Below are 27946 nucleotides of genomic sequence, written 5' to 3'. Positions count from 1 at the left end.
ATTTTCGCATTTAAAGAGAGAATAACAGCAAAGATAAATATTACATTATCATAATCCACACACAGCTTTAAAAAACATTCAAAATATACTGAAAGCAAACTTTAATAATATCCCAACATGTTATAACGTCTATGTTTTATATATACACGAGTAATTCGTCAGCTGATTTGTGTGTTTTTATTGAGTCGGACTGAACGTTTTCACTCTGACAGCGAAAAGCAGAGACATTTTGTTTGATCGCTGATAAACGCTGGTGTGAAATTGGGCACGGCACAGACTTCAGATAAGAGCTCCTCGGTCACTCTGCCGGTCAGACTGGAACAATGAGGATTTAATGGACACAAATGGACAGATGTTGTCTTTCTCAGAGCTGAACTTCAGTCACACAGAACAGTTGGTGTGATTCTGGGCGATTTTCCATCTTTTGTTATGTTTTCTATTCTCATTCTTATTCTCATCGGGTAGGTTTTATTCTCAGGTGGCTCTCTACACCTGTTTATTCATGTCTTTTTGTTTATAAGAATCATTTGGTGCTTGTGATTTCTTTGTCATGAAACCGTTGTATGAAAAATGCACAAATTAAGTTGATCAAGCGTGCTTTATGTGAAAGATGTTCACAAGCTGGTAACCTGGAGAAAACATGGGAGCACTGGTAACACATTGTTCTTTAATTTGATTCATTTAACGTATTTATTTATATTTGCTGCTATACGTAAAACCGGTAGATGTCGTATTACAGTCTTGTGATGGTGTCTTGTAATCTCATGTGGGTCCGGTCAGATTTTGGCACGGAACAGAAATAAAAACGAACTATTACGTCGTTGTTGCTGCCAATTTAAATAGATCTTGAACCTCGAGGTATAAATAAGAGGGGTTGTGACGTACTTCTCTTGCCGTCACAGTCGGCGTGGACTTTGCGGACCAGGAATCCGTTCTTGTAGAGCAGCATTCCGGACGGCTCCGTCTCGTCCGACAGGGGCTTCCCGCTGCTGCCCACCCGCTTCATCGATCTGGAGGCGTTGGAGTCACACAGGCTGTCCCCGAGCTCCGAAAACGACTTCCGCAGCTCTTCCTCGTCGCTATGGAGACGAACGGATAAAAAAAAAACAAGATTCCATGGTGATCAACACTTATGTGTCACGTCTCATTAGCAAGGCGAATAAACACATCATCATTCATCCTGTCCATTTGCCTCTCACTCTGTTACACGAGGACAAGAGGTCCAGAGATTTCACACACTCGCCGGGAAACTTTCATCTCATGCGGCACACATGAGTAATATCTCCGTCCACTGATGGCGTCTTGGCAGAGCGTCTGCTGCAGACATTTAGAAAAAGAAGTGGATCTTTGGGGGGGCGGGCCTGACTGAATGAAGCTGTGTGTCTTCAAAGCTGTAATTGTGTGTTTTCCTCCTCTCTCTGTGCTCGGCTGCCGTTCTCCTGAGAAGCGGTCCGTTCCCCTTGATCAAAAAGTACTACAGTGAAAAGAGTGACACCATCTATCTTGTTCCAGCTTTGAGGTGAAAAACAGGGGCAGCGTTACCCAGGGGGGCCCCTCAGAAACGCAGACGCATCACTGCTACTTGAAGCCTCGCAGAGGTGAGGAAGACTTTTTGTTCCGTGAGACTTTAAAGACTCACAGTACAAAGAGGAGAGAGAGAGGAAGCTCCCTGATTCTGCTTCCTTACACAAGTCAAGTGTATCAGGCTTTTTGTGTAGATCTAAATCTCAAAGACGGGCAGTAACACAACACTCGCAGTCTTGAATTATAAGATGAAGTAAATGAGAAACGCCTTTAAATGCTGGAGAAGAATGGAGACTGATGAACACAGCTGGGATCAATTCACACTAATAAAAAACGTAATTTTTCTACTCATGCCTCGTGTCAAAGTCTCTCAGGTCCAACAAGGACTTTGTGGTGAGATTCGACACCCATGACATTAATATCAACTATTTTTTTTTGTCATATTTTATTCATTTCCAATCTTTTACTTGTCAATTTCAACTTATATCTATATTGTTTTTACGTTAGCCTTTTTAAAAGCACTCATTCAATTCATAAAGTGAATCATAAAAGTAGGAAATATCATCATAACTGACAGGAAACTAAGGAAATAAGACAAAATACAATACAATATCTAACTTCTGCAGTCGAAACAAAACAAAGGATAAGTGGGATAAACACCAGGAGTCGTTTTGTGATCAAAAAGTGGATTTATCTTCACTCCTGTTTATCAACCTGACTGCAGCAGGGATCTACAGAGGCGACTTCCACTGTCGGGTGTTTCTGTTCTGTAACGTCGACTGCTGACTGGAGCTGGAGGGGAAACGTGCTTTACTTCCTGAACGTTACGTTACGGAGAGGAGAGAGAGAACCAGAGTCTCTAGCTGAGTGCTGAGCTCAGTCAGAGTTGACTTGAATTCAAACACAGACACACACACACGACCTCGGTACGTGCTGTTGCTCGCTAACGTTAGCTTTGGACTAGTTCACGGTAAAGTAATCTGGCAGATGATGTGATTCAGGCACGAATGTTCCCAGACGATGTCACTTTTATTCAGCTCAAGTTCAGTTTTGTTCGCAAACTTCCCTATCCTGGAAGCAAATAAAACCTACCGTTACCTTGAGTGACCTCGTGGATTTCTCTGGTTTGAACATTATTGGAAACATTTGGGATGATGTAAGAACACAATCCAACAAAATACACACCAAAAGTCCTGTTTTTTCTCGTTTTAAGACATCTTAGTGGTGAATGCCGACATATTATATCTTGAATCCTAATAAAAACCATCTCATCTGAAGAGTTAAAACTGGAGCACAGACATATAATCTACCAGACTCTGTTCTTTATTAAAGTGAGTTTTCAGGCTAAGAGTTGTTGCTGGTGGATTTGAAGTTTTTTTGCTGCACATCGCTCGTTAAAAACAGGCCTGGAGGAGCCATCTTTGTAAATGAGGTTTCAGACGAGCTGCAGCGCTGCGACTGTGTTCGACCGCGGCTTCATTTCTTCTTAACTACCCTCATGTGCACAGTGTGTGTGTGTGTGTGTGTGTGTGTGTGTGTGTGTGTGTGTGTGTGTGTGAGAGTATTTCCAGTAAACCAAGTCTCTGAATGTCCTTTATGACCCTTTATTCAAAAAGAGAACAGTACATCTGTTTTATTGAGACAAGGCAATGTTTTTTGTTGAAGTCTGTATTTATTCTCCCTTCCGGTTCTCATGTGTTGTGTTTTCTTGTGTTCTCGATGTGTTTGATTTCCTTCACTTCTGCCGTACGACCATTTCTGAAGGAGTTTTGTCATCTGTTTTTGTTTTCATTTTACTTTGTAGCCTATTTTATGTTTTTTGATCGATTTTTCCGACTGTTTTATCACCTGTTTTTATGTTTTGTCATCCATTTTTGCCTACTTACCACTTTTGTCTCTGCTAAATGTGTTTTATATGTTTGATTACTATATTTTTACCATTTTTAAGCATTTTATCATCCAATATGAATTTTATTTTACTAAATATTCTTGTCTGCTACAATTTTTTTATTTAGTTTACAACTGTTTTATTACTTTTTTTATGTTTTGTCATTGATTTTTGCTCTTGTTGTATATTCACGTCTAACAACCACTTTTCCTGCTGTTAAAAGTGCTTTATTTGTTTTATTTAGATTTCAATACATTTTCTAAAGTTTTATCACCCATAATGGTATTTATTTTACTATATATGTTTGTCTGGTAGTCCATTTTCCATTTCATATTTATTTAACAGTTTCTTTTATGTTTTGTCATATTCTTGTCTACTAAGTACTTCTTTTTGTTTCATTTGAATGTGTTTTCCCTTTTTTATTACTGTTTTATTACCATTTTCAAACATTTTATCATTCATCTAATTTAATTTGTCTACCAGCTCTTTTTTATGTTTTACATACGACTCATTCAAATGTTCTTTCTTTGTTTATCTTTATCTTTATTATCTATCAGGAAATCTTTTCAACTGTTTGTTAAAATCCTTGCAAACCTTTGTTTTTGAGTATTATAACGTCAGAAGTCTTGATAACTTGATCTTTTTTCGATACCAAATGTTTAAAAAGTTGTACATTTGATAGTATCCAAAGTACAAAAGCTATAGAAAAAACAAATCTACAATCAAATTCTTTAAAAAAAAAAAGACAAATAAGTATCCTTTCTTGTCTTTTCTTATTTGCAGCGGTACCAAAGCAGGTACTGAACACAGCAAACTTTACATTTCTGGTATCATGAGAACCTTCATTATTAAGACTATATATTACAGTATGTTATAAATAACGTAAGTGAGAGAGAATATGTATTTGTGCTGCATTTGAATGATCGACAATACTCAGTATACACATTGCCACAGCGGTGCTAATCCCATTCTCTTGTAAATAATCCCTCACAATGCACTGTATGGATTCTGTCAGTGTTTTTTAAAGGGATTTGTCACATTAGGAGATGATAGATGCTTTAGGCAACAACGCCGAGCGTCTCTGCAGCTGCCTGGCGAGGTAACATGGCAATTCCACTTGTTACCTCACCAGGCGGCACCCATGCAAAAGTTCAGCCCGAAAATAGAATAATGGCTGGATGCCGAACCCCCCCGAGACCGCGCTATGAGTAACCAACAGTACATAACAGCAGTTAACCCCGCGCCGGAGCCAGAGAGAGAACGGGAGGCAGAGACGGAGCCAATGAGCACGGAGCCTGTTGCCTGGTAACTGCTGGCCTGCCTGAATCCCATTCTACACAAAGACAAAGTGTAGAGGAGCTGGAGAGTGGGGGGATGGATAGATGGATGGATGGATGGAGGAGAGAGAGAGAAACAAGTGATGAGACAGAGACAGAGGAGGGGGAGCAGAAGAAGAAGAAGAAAGACAAAGATGATCCTTCTCATAAGGCAGAACATTATCCTCAGTGATGTGAGTGAGAGGGGAGGAGAGGAGAGGAGAGGAGAGGAGAGGAAGGAGAGGAGAGGAGAGGAAAGGAAGAGGAGCATTAAATGGTAAGAAAGGAGGCAGGAAGAGTAAGAGGAGAGAAGGAAAAGAAAGGAAAGGAAAGGAAAGGAGAGGAGAGGAGAGAAAAGGAAAGGAAAGGAAAGGAGAGGAGAGGAGAGAAAAGGAAAGGAAAGGAAAGGAAAGGAAAGGAAAGGAAAGGACAGGAGACGGAAGGAGAGGGGAGAAAAGGAAAGGAAAGGAAAGGAAGGAAAAGGTAAAGAAAGGAAAGGAAAGGAGATGGGAGGAGAGGGGAGAAAAGGAAAGGAAAGGAAAGGAAGGAAAAGGTAAAGAAAGGAAAGGAAGGAAAAGGTAAGGAAAGGAAAAGAAGAGGAGACAGGAGGAAAGGAGAGAAAAGGTAAGGAAAGGAGAGTAAATGGAAGGAAAGGAGAGGAGCGGCGAGGAAAGAAAATGAATGGAAAGGAGAGATGAGGGGAGGAGAGGAGAGGTTGGAAAAAAGTAGAGAAAGGAAAGGAAAAAGAAGAAAGAAAGGGAGAAGGGAGGAAACCACAGAAAACATAAGAAAATACAGAAAGAAAGTAATGGATATGAAATGAAAAGATATAAAAGGGAAATTGAAACGAATGGGGAGGAGGGATAAAGAAAGGAAACATAGAGGAGGAAGAAGGAAGTGAAAAAAGGACAACAAGAGATTACAGTGAATAAAGAGGAAAACAAAAAGAAATAAAACACAATGCAAGAAAAAAATGCTGAAGAATGGAAGAGAGGAGAGAAGAAGAGAGATGAAACAAAAGGAAAATAATGACAGAAGAGGAAGAAAAGACAGAAGAGATTGACGGCAAATTAAAGAAAAAGGAAAAGGGGCGGGGGAATGGAAAGGAAAAGTACAAAAACAGACAGGAAAAGGAAGGAAAATAAAGCAACTGAGAGGAAAAGAAAGAACAATACACATAAGAAAGGGAAAGAAAAGAGAGGAGAAGAGCAGAAAAACAAAAAGAAAAGAATTTAATGAGGGCTTGGAAAGAAAATTAAAGAGAAGAACTGAGAGAATAGAAAAGGGAATGGCTGAGAAAATACAGGATGTGTTGTTGATGCAACATGAAGGAAACACATCCAGTCGTCCAGCTGAAAGAGGTGCATGCTGGGCTCGTTGTTCGGCATCTGCAGCCGATAGAAACAGATTCTCTGTGTTTCACCAGTGACGCCGACTCACTCCAAACACAGGTGAGAGAACGAGGACGTGGCAAAACACTTCCACTGAAGACCGACCTGCACATCATCCAGACTGACATGTAGAGACTTCCAACCTATCGCCTGGATAAAAGTTGTCGATGTATGTTGTTCTGCAGACCACAGATCTGTTAAAACTTCACATTTTTCTAGGTTACAATTGAAATGTTGTGTTGTGACAATGCTGTGCTCATGGTCTCGTCAGGGTTTATGCACTAAAATCCACTTGGTTAGGTTTAGGAAAAAATCAGCACATGCGCCGGGATATACTGTTGACACGCAAACGTAGCACATCGAGATATTAGCATTCTTATTAGCCACCTGTCGCAGTCGGAGCTGCCAAACAGGTGATGTAATGTGTTTTGCATGAATTGGGTGTTTTTTTAAGGAGACCTGGAGGTATTTCCACCTGTGTTTGTAGACCTGACCGGCTATTTTTTTGACAGGAAGTTTGACCATCTCCATTTTGAGCGCGGCGATCGAAACATGAGACCTTCCTGACCGCTAACTAACTGGTTTCTGTGCATAAACCTAACCAGAGCCTCAACACAGCGTCATGACCGGAGAGAAATAGAAAATTCAACCTCAACAAATGAAACGTTGCAACACAAAGAAACAACTTATCCAAAAAAAGCACTTAGCTGACATTTACTCTGGGGATTGGCTCGGAAAAAATATCTTGTTTTGGCTTAAAATAGCTGATTCTGTCGCCGCAAACAAGCTAATAAACGTCCCATCGTCTCCAGTAGCTTCACGCTTACTTAAATGTTTAAACGCCGTCTTGAACATAGGTCTCAGACATTTCCTGACATGAAAGCCAGCTCATATACACGTTATACCAACATGAAATTACGGATATGATACGTAGAGATTTAAACGTGCCACCACATTGTAATGCTAACACTTTATACTGGTGTCTAGAAGCCTCTCCGGTGTTTAATACGGACGGAGGTGCCAACAGCACACCAGATTTTTAACAATTCTTTTCTTCATCCCTCCGTTGTTTTTCCTAAACCCAAGCTGCCGTAAAAAAAAAAAAGAAGAAGTTTGCTGAGAATAAAACTTCTTAAATCGTCCAGATTCTAAATGAAGTCTGGAACGATCTGACTGACGTACGAGCAGACAATATTACTGGACTGTGTGTGTGTGTGTGTGTGTGTTTGGTTGCCAGGCTTCAGTACTCAGTGTTACAGACACGTTGCCGCTGTTTAATGTCATATGATGCGAGTTGATGGCACGCAGTCTGCTCTGCTGCTGTAGGTGAGAGGTGGCGGGCGGCAGACAATAGCAAACGACGGGATGATTAGGACCGTTGAGGGAGGAGGAGAGAGGGGATTAGCAGAGTGAAAGCAATAATAGAGCAGATGGCTCGTGTCTGTTCAGCATGCCTCGCTCTCTCATCATCATCATCATCATCATCATATCCTGAACAGCTGAAATTATTCCTCCGCCGTTTTCACCCCGTCTCTGCTGCGTCTCCGACTTGTTGCGTCTCTCTTTCACTGCACAATGCCCACCACCACCACCACCTCTCCCTCTGCTCTCCACCCCCGCTGCTGAATGAGGAAGCATGTGTGTGCCGTATATGTCTGCGCTGCATGTGTGTGTGTGTGTGTGTGTGTGTGAAGAACATGTAGGTGCATCCAACGGCACCGTTGAGAGGAGCGTGGCCATGTGCGTGTCTCTCTCTCTGTGGGGGTGTGAAACAACATCCATCGCTGTGTTTTGCGTTGTGTTCCTCATCGGGGCGCAAAAATACACGTACTGTACTGAGCGCCCACACACACACGGACACACACACGGACACACACACACCTGTAATGAGATGCACATACACACTCCGTATTCATATAATCGCGGGGAGCAGTTTTGTTTTAGCGTCTGAACATCACACCTCTCTCACAGGCCTTTGACTATACAGTGTGGTGGCGGAGAGTATTTATCATTCTTTTTTAGAGCCTCAATCTGCGAGTAAATAAGTAAATCGATGCGATGATATCTATTAATAGGACGGAACGGAATATACGCTTTGCTCCGCTGTTCACAAAAGCTGCATCGGGAGCCTCGGAATAAACTCTCTCAGGATCCTCGTGTTGTGATCGCTTGTCAATGAGTGCGCAAAGTGACAAGATGTCCTCTGTGTGATGAAATACGCATCAACCAGAAGAGCGCGGCGTGAAAGTGACACTGTGCGAGTTTATAGGAAAATAGAGATGCATCAGTTGCGATTTTCTCGAGCGATCCTGATTTTCAGTTTTTAAAACGCTCACATTTTTCTATCTCTCTCACTCACTTAAACTAATCCATAAAAGAAGAGATAATTATAAACTTTATTTATACAGCACCTTTTAAAAACAGAGTGGACAAAGTGCTTTCAGGATCAAGCAAAAGCAGGAAACTCAGGGAGACAAACTTGAGCCAAAAAAAGCAGAAATAAAAACAAATAAAAGAATAGAATCGATAAAGGATGATAAGTAGACGACATCATCACAAAGGAAGTAAGAATAGATGAAAAATAATAACAGACAATAAAGATAATCAATAAAAGGTAAGATAAAAGACATCACACGAGAGGAATTAAAAACAGGAATAAAAGATGGAAAGATGATGGAAGATTCACACAAAAGCGAGTCTACGTCTGTCTAAAAGTGGGATTTTAAGAAGAAGTCACTGTTTCTTGGAGCCTCATCTCCTCCGGTGGGTCGCTCCAAAGTGACGCTGACAGTAAAAGCGCGGTCACTCTTAGATTTAAGTTTCGACTTTGAAACGTCCAGAAGGGACTCGAGGATATGAGGCTGGGAAAAAGCTCACATGTGATCACATTTCTACTGTGAAACTTAAAAGAGCTTTAAAAGTAATCAGCAAATAAAGTGCTCCGTACCTGGAACATCCGGCTGAACGTGATTTACAGTAAACCCACTTTATCTGGCGTTGTGTAAGCTATTAGTTATTGAGTGACCTTTACTGGTGTCTAGAAGAGGAAGACCTGGATGATTATCGGGCAGATATTCATCATTTTCTAAATATCTGTGTCGGTGATTTTACTGTCGGATTGCAGATAAAATAAACGATTTTAAAAATGCACAGCTTTGCCTCTGATGCAGCGTCCTCTCACACAACGTCCCGTCCACAACAACATCTGACTGGTAACACGTCACATTGAAAAGCCGACAAACACTGAATAATCAGAATCTGCAAAGTAACTAAAGTTATCGAATAAATGTAGTAGAGAGGAAGTATAAAGCAGCAGAAAATGGAAAAATACCTCAAAGCTTTTTTATTTTTACTGCCAAGGACTATCTAATAATCGTTATTGGCCCTGAAAAAAAAACATTTTGGTCGACCACCAGTATCCAGGACTCTTATTGTGAAAGGTAAAAAACGAATCTGTCTGATGCGCTGCAGCTGAAAGTTCACTTCTCTGGTTCCACTTTTGTTATTTTGCATTCGTAACCCTCGACTGCTACGTTTAACTTTCCCAAAAGAAAAAAGCTGCAACAGATCAAAACACACAAGAGCTCTCACACTCGGAGGCAGCAGAGGAGAAGAGAGCGGCATTAGAAAGCGTGAAGGTATCTATCCTGGAGGGACGGCGTCGCTGGTCGATCGGTGCATCTCCATCAAGACTGATCAATGGAAACCATTTTAGCTTCCCAGAGGAGCAGTGTGGGACAATCTCTTCAATGAAATGAGCAATACCGCACTTCAAAAAGACTTTAGTTACAGTATATTAGAATGGACTTCAGCATTTCATACCATCTTATACCAGAATTAGCGTGTATGTGCGCATTATTTAAAATCTGGTAAGCCTGCTTAAAATAGGCTATCGATCAATTTATTCCTTGCTTCACATTTATCATCACGAACACGCCGAAAAAAACAGGCGACAGGTAGAAAGCAGCAGATCGCAGACTTCATCAGACCACATCTGATATCTGACGTCTTAATCAATAAAACTCTGACTCGGAGACATCGTTTTAACTTCTGGAGCTGACGGCGGAAGTGAGACATCTTGCATCTCTGTTGAGAGTTGCACATGTGCAAGATGGCGGCCACTGATGATGCAACAGTGGCAACCTGTTTAATATCTTTAACTTCCTGCTCTTTCAAACTCGCTGCTGACGACTGACGGATGTTGGAGCGCTGTTTAAAAAGAGACGGATGGCAGCGTCTTAAACTTCAATGTGCATCGTAAAATGCAAAATAAGCCTATCCTGCCGACCGGAGCTTAAACTTACGAGGGGCCGAATGCAGATAGTACAGAGCGACATTAAAAACAAAAGTCAGATGTTAGCGGGTGTTAGTGCGGCTCTTGTCCGGTGTTAGAGGGGGGGCATCATCGCGCTGTGATTACAATCCTCAAACATTTTCCGACAAGACAAGCACGAGGACAAACACAAGCTGCGTTAACAGCCTCAGAATCAACACAGAACCGCGGCGTATCCGTCTCAGGGCTTTCGTCCTCGTGTTGAGATCGCCGTCAATGACTGTGCAAGTGAAGAAATGTCCTCTGTGTGATGAAATATGCATCAAGCGAGCGAGCGGGCGGGCGGGCGCGGTGTGAAAGTGGTGGCAAAAGCGACACTGTGCTCTGCCTCCAAACAGGGTTGTTTTTTTGTTTTTTTAAAGCGGAGCTCCATCACAGACGGAATTTTACTCTATTTCACTGATCTCGGCCAGCTAAAATATTTTAAAAAACCAACATGTGCGACTCGCTGCTGCCAAAGGAGAAGAGAAAAAAAAAAGGAAAAGCACACAAAAAACAAAAGCCAGACCGACTGGCTGTGGGCTGAATCTCTTAATCTGTAATTCATTTTTGTTTGGAGGTGGATTCTCTCTTTGCTTGATGGTGTTTACGTGGCTAAAAATGACATCTCCTCTTATCCCCGCGTGGCCTCTCCGTGTTTAAATAGCTGTCTATATGTCAGCGGAGATGTTTGAACTGGATTGCCTGCCTCTCTGCGGATCTCCTCCTCGATCTGCTCCTCTGACCACTTTTTATTCGGCTGCTTCGGGAGCGCTGCTGCAGCTATTTTTGGAGAGGTGGTGGGAGGCTGTGGTCACACCTTTGTACAGGATGCAGGTAAAGAGACATTTAAATGGAGTTCTCTCTCTCTCTCTCTCCATCTCTCTCTCTATCGCTCCCTCTCTCTTAGTCACATTCTCTTTTTCCTCTTCTACATGTTCACACCTACTGTACACGTGCACATGCATGCAAATGTCCTCCCTCTGTACATTTGTATGTACAGTAAATCCATCTGTGAGAGCGAGAGAGAGTGTGTGTGTGAGTGTGTGTGTGTGCGCGCTTGCTGCTGAGAGAACACAGGGAGGAAAGAGCAATGCGGTAGCTATGGAGTCGTATCCATGGTGCCGTAACCATGGCAACAAAGCTCGGAAAGCCAGTGACTTAATTGGCATCTCTGGAGCTGTGATCCAGAATAGCAACCCTTGACACACTAATGTTTCCCTCACATGCCAGACAACACTCACGTCATTAATGTGGACGCTAACAAGATAATCAATATCCCTTATTGTCTCCCGGACAATGTGTGTGTGTGTGTGCGTGTGTGTGTGTGTGTGTGTGTGTGTGTGTGTGTGACAGAGACACAGGAGGGGAAAATGAAAACAGATCTAAGATGAGTGATGCCATAAAAGTCAATGTAGGATGACTTACAGTGTCCACTGCAGCTTCTGGTTCTTGATTGAGTTGTAGAGCGCCTGCGGAGGGAAACAAGAAAATCACATTTTCAGACAAATGCGGCGAAAAAACGCTCAGCTGCGCTCACCTGACGATTGGATCAAACATCGCCAGGGCGAGCGGCGGCAGGTATATTGTTTTCTATAAAAGCTGCACAGTAAGCAAGATTGGCCTCATTCAATAAAACGCACTCGGAGAAATGTCATCCCCGTCCGCGCCGCTCTAACTGCCCTTTGCCCGAGCGTAACTCATTTTCTTCGCCCAAACAATCCATCAATCATCCAATCAGCCGACCACCGCGGCATCAGTTACGAAGACATTATCCGCCCAGCAGCCGGCCTGTCAATGGATGGACAAGCGAATCAATCAGCCGATAAATAATTTAGACGCAAAACGCAATCGACCGCCGCCGAGAAAATTAAGTTACAGCTTCGGAACATGGACAAAAAAAACGATAAAAACTCAAACATGACAAAGACACAGCTGAGCTGGTGCTGCACGTTCACCGCCCAATCAACTGGCTGATTAATTGACCTGTCAATCAACAGAAAACATCCTGATCATGCCAAACATTCTGTAATCCTAGTTTCACAGCTGCTTTTTTCAGTTTTGTATCATCACATCTGGTTTTAAATTTCTTGGTGAGACGCAAGAATAAGAAAACTGACATCGATCGCCATTTTTGATGAAGCGGTTTACTGAGTTCATGTCTTACAGTATTATGTCTTAATTTGAATGTCTGTCAGTACAAATTTATAATAAAGCATCTGTTCAACCAAAATCACCTTTTCTGTTTCCTTTAACGGACACTAAAACTATTACAGCTATTAATCCCGTCGTTGGTTTGACTGTAAGAGGAAAAACAGGAAACATGAACAGATTTCCACAAAACCTGGGCGGAGGACGAGCCTCAGTCCAGAATAAACCCCGTTAACTTTTAAATATACAGATTCTGGATTCTGTTTCTTGCTTTCTTTAGCATCACCGTGGTATAATCAGTTGGCTGGTATCTATGGGTGAGTATCAAAGGAGAGTGTTTGGCCTTGGCGGAGGTATACGCTCTACTGAGTGCCATTCTAGTGTAACTGTGATACTTTCTGATTAGTAGTCAGATAAATACATATTTGTGAATCAAACGTAGAAGTAGAAACATCAACTAACCTGGAAAACTGAAAACATTGAAGTAAAGTACAAGTACCTCAATTTTGCACCGCTGATGTTGATGTATGTCGATATTGTACATTTGATAAATAATTGGATTAAAAGAGACAAACAGAAATGACATAAACATCCAGCTGTGTTGCTTTAAAAGCACAGTTTCCTCTGATTGTTCTGGCTGATATCTACAAACTTTATCTGGGTTATGTTTTTTTAACTCCAGATCCATTTCAACTTGTTTGTGATTGGACTCTCTTCTCTGTGCCAGTTTTTTTTTTTATCATTTTATGGGTCATTGTTTCCTCCCTCGGGGAAAACACTCTTTTGCTCCCATTATCGTCATAATCAACAGAAAAACTGGAGGAAAACGCAGCAGGGGAGAATAAAAAAAGGGAGTCGGCGCTGCGTCTCTGCAGGCTCACGCTCGCTCAGGTTCTGTAGCCCGACCCGACACAGCTGAACGTGATAAAGATCGGCGGCTTCAGGGAGGAGCGGCCTTTTCCCCGCTGCAGCATGAAGCCGTCAGACTGTCGCGGTTAAGACGTATGGAGGCGGAGGACGTGGCTGACGGACAGCTGTGACGGCTGAGGTGATGGAGAGGACACTTGCCGGCAGTTCATCACCACCTCGTTCACCTCTGAGTCCCTCGCAGGCCGACGCCACACGTCCTCTTACAGGCGCGCTCATAATTGCCATGTGGGGGTTGAAACCTCACACTCAGCTAAAACCGATCAATTCCTATTACATTCCTCTGATTAAAGGACCGCTGCTAACGGTCTCTGTTGCATTGTGACTTCAGTAAAAAAAGACTGCATCTATAATGGGGGTTTGATTCCGCGTGTCTAATCATGTTCATTTCCAGAGTTTTCCCTGAGACGGCGCCTCATCAGAAATACTTCCAGAGACTCATGAATATTGATGGACCCCCGTACAGATTTAGTTCTGGTTTCCATACGCTCTCCTGTAAAAAATAAATAAAAATCTCAAAATTCAAACTGTGTTTCAACACTAACCGTGCTCATACATTTTAATCATCGCGGACGGGAAAACAGCTGAGCTTCTCGCGCCGGAGTCGGCCAATTACAAAGTGGAAGACTTCGAAAAAAATGCTTCTGTTGCACAAATCTGGCCAGCATCAAATATTAAAAGGGAATTTGTAAGATGTGAAAAGTTGAGTGATCCGCCACAACAACAGAAACATGTTCTGTCCATGGAGGGAACGGGTTAAAGGAACAGTTCAGCCAAAAATTTAATCAAACATAAAATGGCTGCTTGCTGCTTGTCTACGGAAGCCCTGAGGTCCCAAATTGATTTGAGAAGACGTCATTTTCATCCGTCTTTAAGCCAAAATCTTCACTGTAGCTGCGAAACTGAAAGTGTTTCAGTAGCGCAAAACCGAGCTCGACCTAGCATCGAGGGTGTAAGTAACGTCTTTTCAAATCATTTTGGGGTCTCAGAGCTTTAACAGATTTGGATATTAAGGGTTTTTTCTACACATCCTCCAGCTCCTTCAGTTGTTTAGGAGGATGTTTTTTTGCTGTGAAGCTCCAAAAATGTTTTGTGGACTGCGAAACATCTCCTGACTTTCCACCAGCATGAGGGACGTGGAGACGATGAGTGAATTTTAATGTTTTGATAAACTTATCTTCTAATTTTCAAAAGGTTGGGCAATAAAACAAAACTTGGAGCTTTGGCTAGAAGCTGTTTACCCTGCAGTGGCAATGAAGGAAGTGCATCTGCAGGATACTTTCCAAAATGATCATTTGTATCGGTTTACAACAGAGCTGCAACGATAAATCAATGAATAGTCAACTACTAAATTAATCACAGACTAGTGTGATAATCACTTCATTGGTTTATTGAGTATTTTGATTAAGAAAACGTCCCCTTGAGCTGCTGGAAACATCGATCGACATTTTGCACCATTTTCTGACCTTTTAAGAGAAAATCAACTGGAAATCGATTCATTCACAATGAAAATAAAGTTTAGTCTATAAAATACTCAAAAATATGTAAATCATGAGCAGTCCCAAACAAAGATATCTGCAGTTTCTGGAAAGTTTTGCAGTTAAATGGTCAAAAATGTATTTTTTTGTTGACTAATTAAACAGTGACGATGTTTTAATGTCGAGAGAGTCAACGTGGAACAGATTCACGTTTCTGAGTATCTTTAAGATTTTACGTCTCACTTCTTACTCTGTGTTTACATTCTACGTCTGTTTCCTTATTTATTCACCTGTGAATGGGATTGTTTTGTCTCTTTATTCTTGCCAAATCATGTCATGTGATAAAGCACTGCACTCTGTTCTTAAACGTGCTTTATGAATAAACTTTGATCGGATTTGTGTGCGTGGAGTTAATCTCACTCCTGAAGAATATTTCATTTCTCCTCCCTTACAGAAAATCTTAGACACACACAGACTCAGCGTCAGATTGACGACCACAGAGGAGGTAAATAAGGTGGACGGAGGAGGAGCGTAAATCAGTCGGACTCATTCAGTCTGGAGGCTCATTGAGACGAGGATGGATGTTCGTCACCTTCACCTACTTGCTTCATCAGCGTCACCAAGTGCCGGCAAATGAGAGCCATTAGCTTTGAGTGGTGGCTTTACACAGTGTGCTGCTCTGAGCGGTGGTGTTCGGCCAATCAGGCCTGGCAGTCGGCCAATCAGCTCCGTCACGGGCTGAACGTGAAGCTCGGACGAGTGTTTAAATCATGATACAATAGTAGTTTAAGACTGTATAATGATATTGGGTTGCTGTAGGGCAGCACAGTTACTCAAAATATGATCTAAATCACCCTCTAAATGTGTGGATGTAGACGCCCTGGTCTGTAAATCTTCTTTTTATACACTTTGAATAATGATCTGCCTCAAACACTTGTTGATGACGGTTCTTGAAGACATCAGAAATACCGACTTTGTGAGACAATACTGAAATTTTGAGTCTCAGTCCCAGCTGACACTTTGGGGATGTAGGTCGGGTCGGTCGTCATCTTTTTCGACAAGTTGGGACTGGAGTCTTACAAACTGGACCTTTTACGTAAACCTCATGTGTTGTGTGTTCTGTCGTCATCTCCTCACCTCTGTGTTGATGGAAAGTCAGGTGAGGATTCGTAGTCTACAAAATGTTTCTGGAATTTCACAGCGAAACATAAAAAAAACAACCCAAAAAGGCCTTCAAATTTAGGATCTGTAGGCTTTGAAGCCCACAGATCCCAAATTTGGATCCTTGGATTAGACCGGACGAGCAGTATGCGGCCATTTTTCAGCGTTTTGAAACAAGTCTCCATCTACTTCAGTTGTTTAGGAGTGCGCTGCCACTCTGTTTTGCCGTGAAGCTTCAGAAATGTTTTGTGGATCATGACTTTCCATCAGCACGGAGGTGAGGAGATGATGACTGTGTCCTCATTCTGGGTGAACTGTTCCTTTAAGGGCAACTTCTCCAAGATGATGTGTTTTTAAAGTGCGTTATTCTTCAGGTATTACAGGTAAAAGTCAAATGTACTTAACGAGACCAAACATAATAGAGAAATTTGCATTAAATGGGACTCTTTACATTGAACCTGTGTAATCAGATTAAAAGAAACATGTAATTAAAACTCTTCCCACTAATCATGATTCTCACTAAATTCTAGTATCTGTCAAGATAATCGTAATATGATTGCCTGACTTATCCTGCAGCTACAGTTTGCTGCGTGTGGAAGATTATAAGTCAAACCGATCATCCACGGTCAAACCCCCTCAGACCATCTGACAGATTTGGCCCAACTGGCCTTGAATGACAATGAGCTCTTACTAATGTTACGTGGGGTTAGATGTCGCTTGTTACACAATGTGAAATAAAGTTGTAAAAAAGAATGACTCATGTCTGAAGTTTCTGAAGATCAACTGACACATAACGAGTCTCACTGACGTGTCAAAGTAACAGGAACTAGTTTTCACTACCTTCCTCCTCTTCCTGGCCTGCGGGTGATTCTGTCCGTCCTGAGCCTTCCCCAGCAGGTCTGGAAACACCAGGGGCTTGAGCGAACGCGAGCGAGGGGTTCTGGGATAGCGGAACGGGTCCATCATCCGGAAGTCCCTTCCGTAGCGCACGGTGCAGAGGGAGCGTGAGCGTAGGCGTCCTGCCGAGTGCAGGCTGTTAACACCGATCATGGTCGGAGGACGATCACACAGTTCAGGGCGATCGAAACCTGCCCGAAACGATTCAGTCTTTAAGTCCTGCAGAGATCGAGCTGCAAAGTAGTTGATCCGAAGAGTGTGAGACGAAGGTTCGTCCGGAGAGGCTGACGTGCCGACAGCCGGCTGGAAGTGGGTTCGGCTTTTAGAGGAAGAGACCGCAGAGAGAGGCGACACAGCATCGGGCTGCTGTCGAGGCAGGACGGGCAATCAGCAGGCATCAAAACCCGACAGCCTCGCCTCTGAATGTCTTGATCAACGCCCACCAGGCAGCACCAGCATGCCCACCTGATGATGAATTATTGATAAGACAGCCATGTATTATACATACAAGAACGACCCCTCTGCCGCTGTGAGGAGGTGAGACTTTCTTCTGCGGCTCGGCGCAATAAATCCAGCGCTTTCCCCCCAACGTGAGTCCTCGGGCTGAAGTTTAAACGAGAGATAAACTGCAGCTCGGGGCGGTCAAAAGCTTTAATTTCTCCAGGTGACTGCGTAGAAGTGAGTAAACACCGTCTCTACGTGGTCTCGACAGGATGCGCGCCTCTGCCAAGTTACCAAAAGGTGACACCTTTCCAGCTGCCACCTTTTAGTGAAAGCCAGTGACTACAGAGATGAATCCTTCAACATGAACACACACTCAGACCCAAGCTGACACTCTCACAGATGGTATGAAACACTGGCAGAGGTGTGAACGGACAGCCAGCATGAAGCAGATGGGTGCAAAATGCGGAAACTGGGAGGTACAAAAAAAAGAAAGAAGAAGACACACACACACACACACACACACACACGCAGTGAGGTCTTAATGCGTATGAGAACACAAACACACACACACAAAAAAAGGGGGGGAGATACGGAGGGGTGGGTGGAAGGACGTCCGCCCTCGGACTTTCAGAGCGAGGGATTCCAAAGAGCGCCCTCGATTTCGTCACAAGCCCACGGATACAAAACACAATAAAAAAAATCAAAGAGAAGAAAAGAGAAAAAAAATGGGACGAGTGTTGAGAAGACGTGGCGCGAAGACGACTCGGTGTTCCTGTTGCTCCCTCGGTAAAATGGATACCATCAGTTTGTACAGTCACAGCGCCGATTGTCTCGTTTACTCTCTACTTCTTCTTCTTCTTCTGCTCTCTGTCCATGCGTGGCGGTCCGCTGTCACCGCTCAGCCCCATCTGTGATCCACTTCTTCCCTCAGTCAGTATTTTCTCTCTTCAGTCTCTCCCCGTCGCACACTCGGCGGGTGTGGGTGTTTGAGGGGTGAAAAACGCCGCTCTCCTCCTGCCGCCAACGGCTTTCATACCTTTCCTCGCATTATTTATTTTTTCCCGTCTGTGGCTCCTCAATCTGTTGCGATCTTTTCCTCAAAACCGGCGCTTTTGCGGTGTCCCTCTTCTCCTGCTGCTGATGCGGAGGAGGAGGAGGAGAGGAGGAGGAGATGAGAGCTGGCTGGATCGCAGAGTGAAAAAGACGCCGACAGGGACGGTGCTCTGCCTCTCTCTCTGCCTCCCTCTGCCTTCGCTTCGTCAATGCGTACCTCCCTCCCTCCCTCCCTCCTTCCCTCCCTCCTCTCACCCTCCCTCCTTCTCTCAGTCATCACCAGCAAATCACAGTCTCCCAACTGGCTCTTCCATACACACACACACACACACACACACACACACACAGGCGAGGTTACACACACAACAAGAACATGCACACACTTTTCTTTTATAAATATACTTGCAACGGCGATTAGTATTCAGCGGCGGTCTTTTGGGAGCGACTGGTGAGGTGAGAGGAGGAAGAAACACGTGAAGAAGCGGCGGTGTGTAAAGGTGTGTGAGACCGAGTGTGTGTTCAGCAGCGCCGCTACTGAATTAAAGGACTAGTTCAACATTTTTTTTGGGGGGGGGGGGGGGGGGGGGGGCATGCTAGCTTTCTTTTGCGAGAGTGAGATGAGAAAATGAACGTCAGTTTCATGTTGTGTTTGTGTGTCAAGCGCTAGCTGGACAGAGGGTGTGGTTAGCCTAGCTTAGCATGGTTTGAATGTCACAAACACACCAGACGGGTTATAAACCTCATCAGACTGCATACAGAAGACACTGTTGATGATGGAAGTATCTGAGGAGTGAGATATTAATGTTTTTTATTTCTTTTTTTGGGCCAAAATTGGAACTCATGTCCGTTGCGTTCTTGTTCCTGGACGTCGGTCACTAAAACCTCCTTCCTGATGACGTCAAAATCACCAAAATCGACGCAGAACAGACAGAAACATCTGTCAGAATCTGGCATTTAAGTGATCTATTGTCAATGTAAAAGTATTGATTACAGCCACTTTAATGCACAGACATGAGCTCTATTTAAAAATATAAATCTTCTCATCATCATCTGCAAATAAGCATAATTATCTTTACCATATTTGCATTTTCCTTTTAGCGCGCTCAAATGCCTCCGATGATGAGTGTGTTTGTGATTTAATGTGTCCTAAAAAGCCTCAATGTAGCGTCGCAAACTACCTCATCACAGCACACAGATTAAAGGCATCTCTAAGTGATTACATGAATGTTGAACCCCACACTGTTCTGTTCTCACGGGCGAATACGATATATACAAATGTGCAGTGAGTCCACGAAGAAAAACCCACTTCAGGTGCCACAAAACTGACCCAGAGCCAGATGTCACGACTGAAAAAACAGAAAACTGCACCATAATGAAGCAGGAATGAAAAAGGAGGCGACAGAGAAAAATTGAGCGTCTCACGGAAATCTTTGCTCGCAAGACGGATGAACGAGTTGTTTCCCCCGAGAGACGTACTGGTCAAATAGAATTATTGACCGGCGGGGGAGCAACAGGGTTGAAGTGAAAACTAAAAATCTGGAGCTACTGGCTGTGACTGCAGATTTAATGACCGTGTCAGTCACAGACGACGGGCATCGATCAGACTTTTATGGGATCTGTAATAAAAATGAACTGAAGGATTTAGTGGTCAGTCTGAGAGGAGTTGCAAATGATTGTGTCCGCCGTTTTAAGAGATCTTGAAGATATAACATGTTGAACTCCATTTAAATGTCTAAAGTTTGAAATCTGTAATTCTATCAAAGCAGAGTTGTGCTGAGTTTAGTCGCAGCGAGTGAAGGAAGGCAGGAAGTCTGCAAACGTGACTGAACAAAACAGAACGTGGATAAAAACACGACTTCATCTGTGAACATTTCTGCCCGAGTCACGCCAGATAGATTTCGATCGGCTGATCGACAATAAAGACGACGACTCCCGTGATCTCACTCTATTTCTGTGCCGTGTCTTCTTCTGATTGAGAGAACTAACCGACTGTGGCTTTGAGATTCGTCCTCCTCAATCTGACCTTAGTCACGCTCTACCTTTTTTCTAGTCCTTTTTAATTTGTGTGTGTTTTTAAACGCACAGTATGTAATTAGGCTAACGTCTACAGCTACTGGTCTCTCAAAATGAAAAAAAAAGACGAGAGCCAAGCGTCGCGGGGGGAGGGCGTTAAAGTGTGTAAAAAGTGGATTTATCTTCACTCCTGTTTATCCGCCTGAAGGGGGAAATGTGCTTTACTTCATGAACGTAAGGTTACAGAGAGGAGAGAGAGAACCAGAGTCTCTGCTGAGTGCTGAGTTCAGTCAGAGGTTGACCTGAATTCAAACACATCCTCGGGGCATGCCGTGGCTCGCTAGCTTAATGTAACGTACACTAAAGTAAAAGCAGTAAAGTAACTTGCTTCGCTGGTGGTAAACACACAATCAAATGTGAAGTGACAAAGGCACGGGCCAGTTCATGTTTTAAAGTTTTTTTTAACCTTTAGCCTCATTTGCTACCAAAGATTGCTACCGAGCGACGGTCTGTTTTATTTAACAAAATTACTGATTTCTATTAGTCTTTTGGAAATATCTGGGATAATGTAAATAAACAACTTAAAGTCTAGTTGTTTTTAGACATTTCAAAGCAAAATTCTCCCATATTTTATCTTTAATACTTAATATTCCTGAACGTTCGTGTTAATAAACAGTACGTGTTTGTAAGTTTGTGTTCAGTTGTACCTCCTGCTGCTGTTGTTCTGTGTGTTACGCTCTTGCTACATTAAAAAATGTGTAATAAAAGTTTTACGGGTGCTGTGACTGTGAGTAAAAAGAACAGGAAACCCCTCGTGGCTCAGCTGTCGGTCCTTTGACATGCACCATCAGGGTGGACATGTGGGTGAGCTGACATGTGAGTGGTGCCCTCCCCCTCCTCTCCTCTCCTCCTCTCCTCCTCTCCTCCTCTCCGACATCTGTGACTCCATCAGGAGGGAAAAGAAAAAGGAACATCGGCGAGTCGAGGGAGCGGAGCTAACCTCTGACTGCGCCGCCCGAACAACCTGCATGAGGACGACGACCTGCTACAGCAAGAGTCCTCTGACAGTTGTCTTACGTGGGCGGCAACAGCGGCAGCAGCTTGTGGTTCGAATCCCAAAGAAGAAAAAAAAAACATCGACGTGCCTCTGAGCAAATCACTCAACCTCCGATTAGTCAAAATGAGGCTGGCAGCCATAAGGGGAACACCTGCTCACCATAAAAGCAAACGGCAATCAAAATAAATCTGTTGTTTTTTGTTACCTCTCCCCCTTCCGCTCCTCATCCCACTCAATATTTCACATCCTGTCTAAATCTCTCCGTCCGTCCCTGTCGGAGAGTCCAGACAGCTCGGGGAGAGGGGGAGCGAATCCACAGCCTCACATCTCTGCTGACCACAGCAGCTGTCTCCTCTTCACACGCCGTCTTTCTTTCTTCACTACGGCTCCCCGTGACCCCTCACCTTCAACAGCGCCGCGATTTCTGTTCTGATTTCCAGAGTACAAAAATGTGTGAGATTTGTAATTCGGTCAGTGTTTCAGCTGCTTTGGACAGCAGCAGTTAAGGATGTGTTTCAAAAGAGGAATACTGTTACAGAAAAATGACCTTTATGTGTCTTATTATTAAACATTTTATAAATTAAAGAACACCTGTAAGACTGAGATATTACAGGAGTTAATGTATGCTCTTTCTACTGCTCCTGCTTCACTGCAGCATCCTCAGATGTTCGTTTACTGAAGACAGCTAAACTGTTTTTACTTACAGCTGATCTTGATGCAGCGGAAATGTTAAAATACATCAGTCTCAAACTACAAGGGGGCATTTCGAGTCAGCAAGATAATCTTATAAAGCTCCCGTCATGTTTCGAATTATTTTTTTTGAAACAAGGGTAACTCTATAATTTCTTTTTTAAATCAAGACATAAAAATGTGTTTTATATTTCACATTTAAGAGCGATGCTGGATCTATTTATTATTGTCATAAATTCCATGAAACAATCATGTAGCCAATAAAATGAAAATTAATCTCTCGATATTTTTAAACATTAAGTTTAACTGTGAAAACACATCATGAAGATATAAATTCAGTTTTGAATACGACTATAAAAATCTGCTCACTTCAGCTTGTAACAAACTCACAGAGGAGTGATTTGGTGCATTTGTTTGGGACTATTTTCAGAAGAGGATGAATCCACATTTGAAGCTCTGGTGAGTATTTGAGGCTGTAGAACGGTGTGTGTGTGTGTGTGTGTGTGTGTGTGTGTGTTCATGGTAACACGGCTGCTAGCGATTATTTTCATTATCGATGAATCTGCTGATTAAGAATATATTAATGGTTTGGTGTAGAACGTGTCAAAAAACTGTGAAAAATGCGAAGGGACGTTTTCAAATTTCTCCTTTTGTCCAACCGACAGTCTAAAAACCTAAAGACTCTTCATTGACTGTCAAACGTGACAAAGAACAGCGGCAAAATCTCACATTTTAGAAGCCGGAACGAGCAAATGTTTGACATTTCTTGCTCAATAAATGACTGAAACGATTCATTGACAATCAAAATGATTGGCAATTAATTTCCTTTCAGACGACTAAGTTGCTACAGCGCTTCACAGAGACATGCGACCCCGTGGTCATTGATGTGCTCTATGGCACAGATAAAGAAGATATAATTACTCTTATTATTATATCAGGGTTTAAATACAAATAGAAGAACGAGGAAGAGGAGAGTCGAAGCACGCCGCCTTGGAAAGGACAAACTGTCCTGTGGCCCTACAGCAAAGTGAGTTTTAGACCCTTTACACCAAAAGAAAAGAGTCACGTGTTTTGCCTTTTTAACGGTTTCCTCTCTGAATATGTAGTCAGTAATGATGTGTTTAAAAAAAGGACCATCTGTCTTCTGGTTTCTCCCCTCCTCAGATTTGACCTCCTTGTCTTTGCCCGAGCTGGCGAGGCCGTCGAGCTCTGGCACCGCAGCTCCTGTGCAGATTTCAGACACGCATAACTCGACTGCGGCGACGCGCTCCAGAATGATTTCTTCTCCCTCATTTACAAAAACAAATAAGTCATCCGTCTGTTTTTTTTTTCTTCCCCCCCCTCGGCGTCGATGCCGCTAACGCAATCGATAACATCAGCGCACCCAATTACAGTTTGGAGAGCGCGGCTCGGGCGTCTGATTGAGCTACACAACATTTTCATTTCAGCAGAATTTCCTGCTCTAATGCGGGCTGGTAACCTACTTCAGAGCATCATTAGCTCCCACTTCAAGCTTTAAGCCCCGAGCAGCGCCGAGGAGAGAGAGAGAGAGAGAGGGAGTGTGAATGAGTGCAAACCTATGCATCTCTGAGCCTCTCGATAAAGGAAGAAAGTTTCCTCCAAAGCACCGGCTTGGGCCGCCGCCAGAGCGTCGCATTCTGCAGGGAGCTGTGGTGGAAACACAGTCAGCAGCTATGTGGGGTGTTTTTTCTCTTTAAACATGCGAGTTGGTAAAACAGGCGAAAGGAACATGAAGTGTTGATGAAGGATGAAAAGGTTACTGTTGCACTGGGACCACGAGTTTTTAATCATCTCTTTCTGTGTTAATTGCACAAACAGTGCTGTTACAGGCCCGTTCGGTCCAAACACTGCAGTGCAGCAGAACCAGCTGACAGGATCCACAAAGTCTTTAAACCGGACGAGCAAAACAAGTCAATAAATACACAAGCGGATTAATTACACAAGTGTACAAATTATAGTACGTCTCTGCTTCACACTTTGGTTCCACTTCACACGTTTGCAGCTGAACCATTTTTATTCTGCCGTACTTTACTTTTTGACATTTAGTCTCAGTCTTTAGACGAACGCGTTTGTTAGTTTTAGTCACATTTAAGTCATTTTTATCCCTCAGAGTTTCAGCCTGGTTTTAGTTTAAGACAACCAAAATGTTTTAATCCAGTTTTATTTGACAAAAAGTCACTTTTTTATCAGAGTTCATGAATGTTTTTTGTGACAAAGCAGCTGTAGATATAACTGGACCTCAGGACCAACGTAATATACATTCTTTATACGTATACAGCATGCAAACCTTCGACCGTGACTGCTCGTGTTAACTAATCAGTTTAGCTCCAGAGTTAAAGAGTTAAAGGGCTCTAGGAGGATGCTGCTGCCTTCAGACAGAAGCTGTTTCACTCTGTTCCAAGTCTTTTTTCTGCCACAAAGCCAATAAGCGCATTTCCCCAAATGTCAAGCTTCAATATCTTGATAAGACAAAGCTAATGCAGAGTTCAGTGAAAGGCTAATTCCATTTGAGGCTTATTATGTCCATAATATTGTTAATAATAACATTTCCCTCACTTGAAGTAATTGCTCAGATCTAGGAAGAACTACAGGAAAGTCTAACGGGGAAAGAAACATGAGAAGTCACACACCAACTTCAGACAGTCAGTCAAACTTTGTCTGTAAACGTTAAAGATTTTATAGCTTGTCTTTGTTTGTCTTCCAAATAAGTTTGAGCAGACTTTCTTCACCCTGTCTACAAATATCAACATGTTCCTGAAATCTCATAAATTCATTTCATTCATACAATGTTTTCATAAATCATCCTCGGCCTCCGATCATCCCAAAGACACGACTATCCACTCTGTATATCACAGGGACCTGATGGAGAATGAAATGTTCTGCTGTTTTGAGTTAATGACGCCTGTCAGTCTGTCACATGTCTGCTGTGGGCGACTGGAGGTGGAAAATATGCTCTGGAGTACATTAAGATCATTTATAACCTCATTATGAATGAGTACCGATTGAGATGTATGTAATCTCTGCACCACCTACACACCTACAGACCAATGTCACTGTAAATGCTCTCATTTTTCTTCAGATTTAAGATAAAACTGGATGGAAACCAAACGACCATAAAGTGAGCCATGTAACGTTCATCCCCTGATTTTATATCTAGTCAAACTGTCAAACGACGAGGACCCGAAAGCAAAACAACACTAAACTAGCTTTTAATAATGAGCTGAAATCCCAACAGATGATAGCATCCAAAAAACCAAAAGGTGCAAATTCAACAAATACAAAGGAGCAACACAAAACCAAGAAGAGCGAAGAAGAAATCACGAAAAATGTGAAGAATAAAGCCAGAAACAAAAACCAGAAACACACCACGGGAAGACATGGGACAAAACAGGAGGAACTGACAAAGACATCAAGGAGCACACAGACTATATAAACACAAGGGTTGATTGACTAATAACACACAGGTGAACACATAAAAAAGGGCAGGAAATCACACAAAAACAGGAAATTAAAAAAGCAGCATATGAGGGCAAAACTTCAAAATAAAACAGGAAATCAAAGAAAGACAAACTGAACAAGACACAAACTCCTTCATCCCACATAATCGCCTTATTTACCCTCCCTGCTATTATAAAGGTGAGATGGAATAAATAATATCGACGCACAAACAGAAGTCTCTGCTGGTAAGTGTGTCAGGGAGGACTGAGAGGCCGAAGCTTCACACACTCGCTTCAGTTGATTGCTCAATTCCGCTGCTCCATTGTGGCGTTAATGGGAAACATATCGCTAGGTTTGATCAAAATAAGCTGAACTGGTGAGAACGAGGACGAGAGATGAGAGGGAACCACTGAGAGAAAAGAGAAAAGAAGGATGAATACGTGACAAATGACTGAGGAGTTACTGAGGCAAAATAAATGAAGCAAAAAAGCTTGAAAACAAGACCAAGAGAAGAAGAAATACAGGAAGAGAGGAAGCTAATTGATGATATAAGAGGGAGGGGAGTGTTCCCCGGAGAGAGAGGACGATCAGCGGGTGTCATGGGGATGCAGAGCCCCTCTCATTATTTTCCAGTCCACCAGGCAGCTGATTTCTGTTTTAGCTACGGGCCTCAGCGGTTCAGATCCACCACAGTGTTTCTGTCCCTCAGAGTGAAGCTTCGACACACGGCGCCGTCTGTAATAATCACATCGCACTGCGAGTTATGATGGATGAGGCCAACATAAACGCAGAGCTCTGATCTAATCCAACTCTGAATGAATGCAGACTTCATTTAATGTCTGTTCTGTGTAATAACTGGAAAACACAGCTGTTTACATTCACTTGTGTCGTGACATCTAATCGAAGGTGACACGCAATTTTGGTTTTGGGTTTCAGCTTCTTCATTTCCTGTTTTATTTTGTAGGTTATATCCTCATGTGTCATTATTTTCCACTTCCTGTCTTTGTCTTTTTCCCAGCTGTAATCTGTGAACACCTGTGTCTCGTTAGTTAATCAGCTCCTGTTCTTTGTTGGTTTGTCTACGTTGCTGTGTTTGCTCCTGTCGTCTCTTCTGTCTTCCCTGTGGCTCTCAGGTTTGTTCTTGGTTTTTTGTATTACTCATTACTTTTTCTTGGACTCTCTTCTTCCCTGTTACTGACTGTTTTGCTTTGTTACCTTTTAATTTTTCACCTGCCTGCCTCTTTGTCTCAGGTTTGGGTCCTTTTTTTAATCAAACTTCACAGAATGAAACGTTTGAGGATCAACAGTCCTCAAACAAGACTCTCCAGCTGTCCTAGCAGTACTTAAGAACATTTGCGCTTTGAGCTAAATGCTAAGTGTTAGCATGCTAACATGCCCTCAAAAATAATACTAACATGCTGATGTTTAGCTGGTATAATCACTATGTTCACCATTTCACTTTTGCATGTAAGCAAGCTAAAATAAACGCAAGCTGAGTTTGCAGGGAATGCCATTAGTTGTTGTTCAGGTGAACATTTGCTTCCCTTGCTGGTCGTCACATCTAAATCACGCCTGTAGCTGCCCAGTCGATCCTCAAAGGACGCCGATTGGTTGTGAGATCACAGCTGCCTCCCAAGGTAAAATCCAACGAGTGGTCGTGGAGATATTTCTCTCGAAAAGCACAAATATCAAACTGTTTGTGGCCCCCGAGGGAAAGTCAGGGGACCATCAAAGTCATTAGGGTTCATCCTCTGGGGAAGATGAACATCTCTACAGCATTACAAGGCGGTCCATCCTGTCAATGTTGAGATATTTCATTGTGGATCAAAGCGGCCGCTAGCACAAAGACAAACACAATCATACACCACTTGCCGCTGTGCAATCATGCAAACCTCCGACAGTTATTTGCTGTACTTGGTTCAAAATAAACCACTTTAAATCCGAAGATAAGAGAACGGGAAGAAGGGACAGAAGGAGAGAAGGACGGCAGAGAAACGAAGGAAAGATGCGATGGAGGCACAATGGTCGCCGTGACGCCGCTGTGGTGACGGAGAAAACAAAGTGCTGATCTGAGACAATGTGTGAGATATGCAGTACATGTGTGTTTGTTGTGCGGCAGGGAGAAAATGAGGGATTTCTCCGGCTCGTTCCTAACGTATTTACAGCGCACACAAACACGAGATGC

At 42.9% G+C, this 27946-nt stretch overlaps 1 protein-coding gene across 3 annotated transcripts in view; it reads right to left on the bottom strand.

Moving 5' to 3' along the window:
* The window catches only part of LOC115570944 (PH and SEC7 domain-containing protein 1-like), an 80073-nt gene that overhangs the window by 9031 nt on the left and 43096 nt on the right, over positions 1 to 27946 (bottom strand). For all 3 annotated transcript variants that reach the window (XM_030399786.1, XM_030399785.1, XM_030399787.1), the window contains 2 exons: positions 11860 to 11903; positions 886 to 1079 (listed from right to left, as the gene is read on the bottom strand). In XM_030399786.1, coding sequence (XP_030255646.1) covers positions 886 to 1079; positions 11860 to 11903 — 238 coding nt within the window. The remainder of the gene's footprint in view (positions 1 to 885; positions 1080 to 11859; positions 11904 to 27946) is intronic.

The sequence above is a fragment of the Sparus aurata genome, chromosome 20 (genome assembly GCF_900880675.1).
Source record: "Sparus aurata chromosome 20, fSpaAur1.1, whole genome shotgun sequence".
Lineage (NCBI taxonomy): Eukaryota > Metazoa > Chordata > Actinopteri > Spariformes > Sparidae > Sparus > Sparus aurata.
This window is presented reverse-complemented; position numbering and strand designations above follow the sequence as displayed.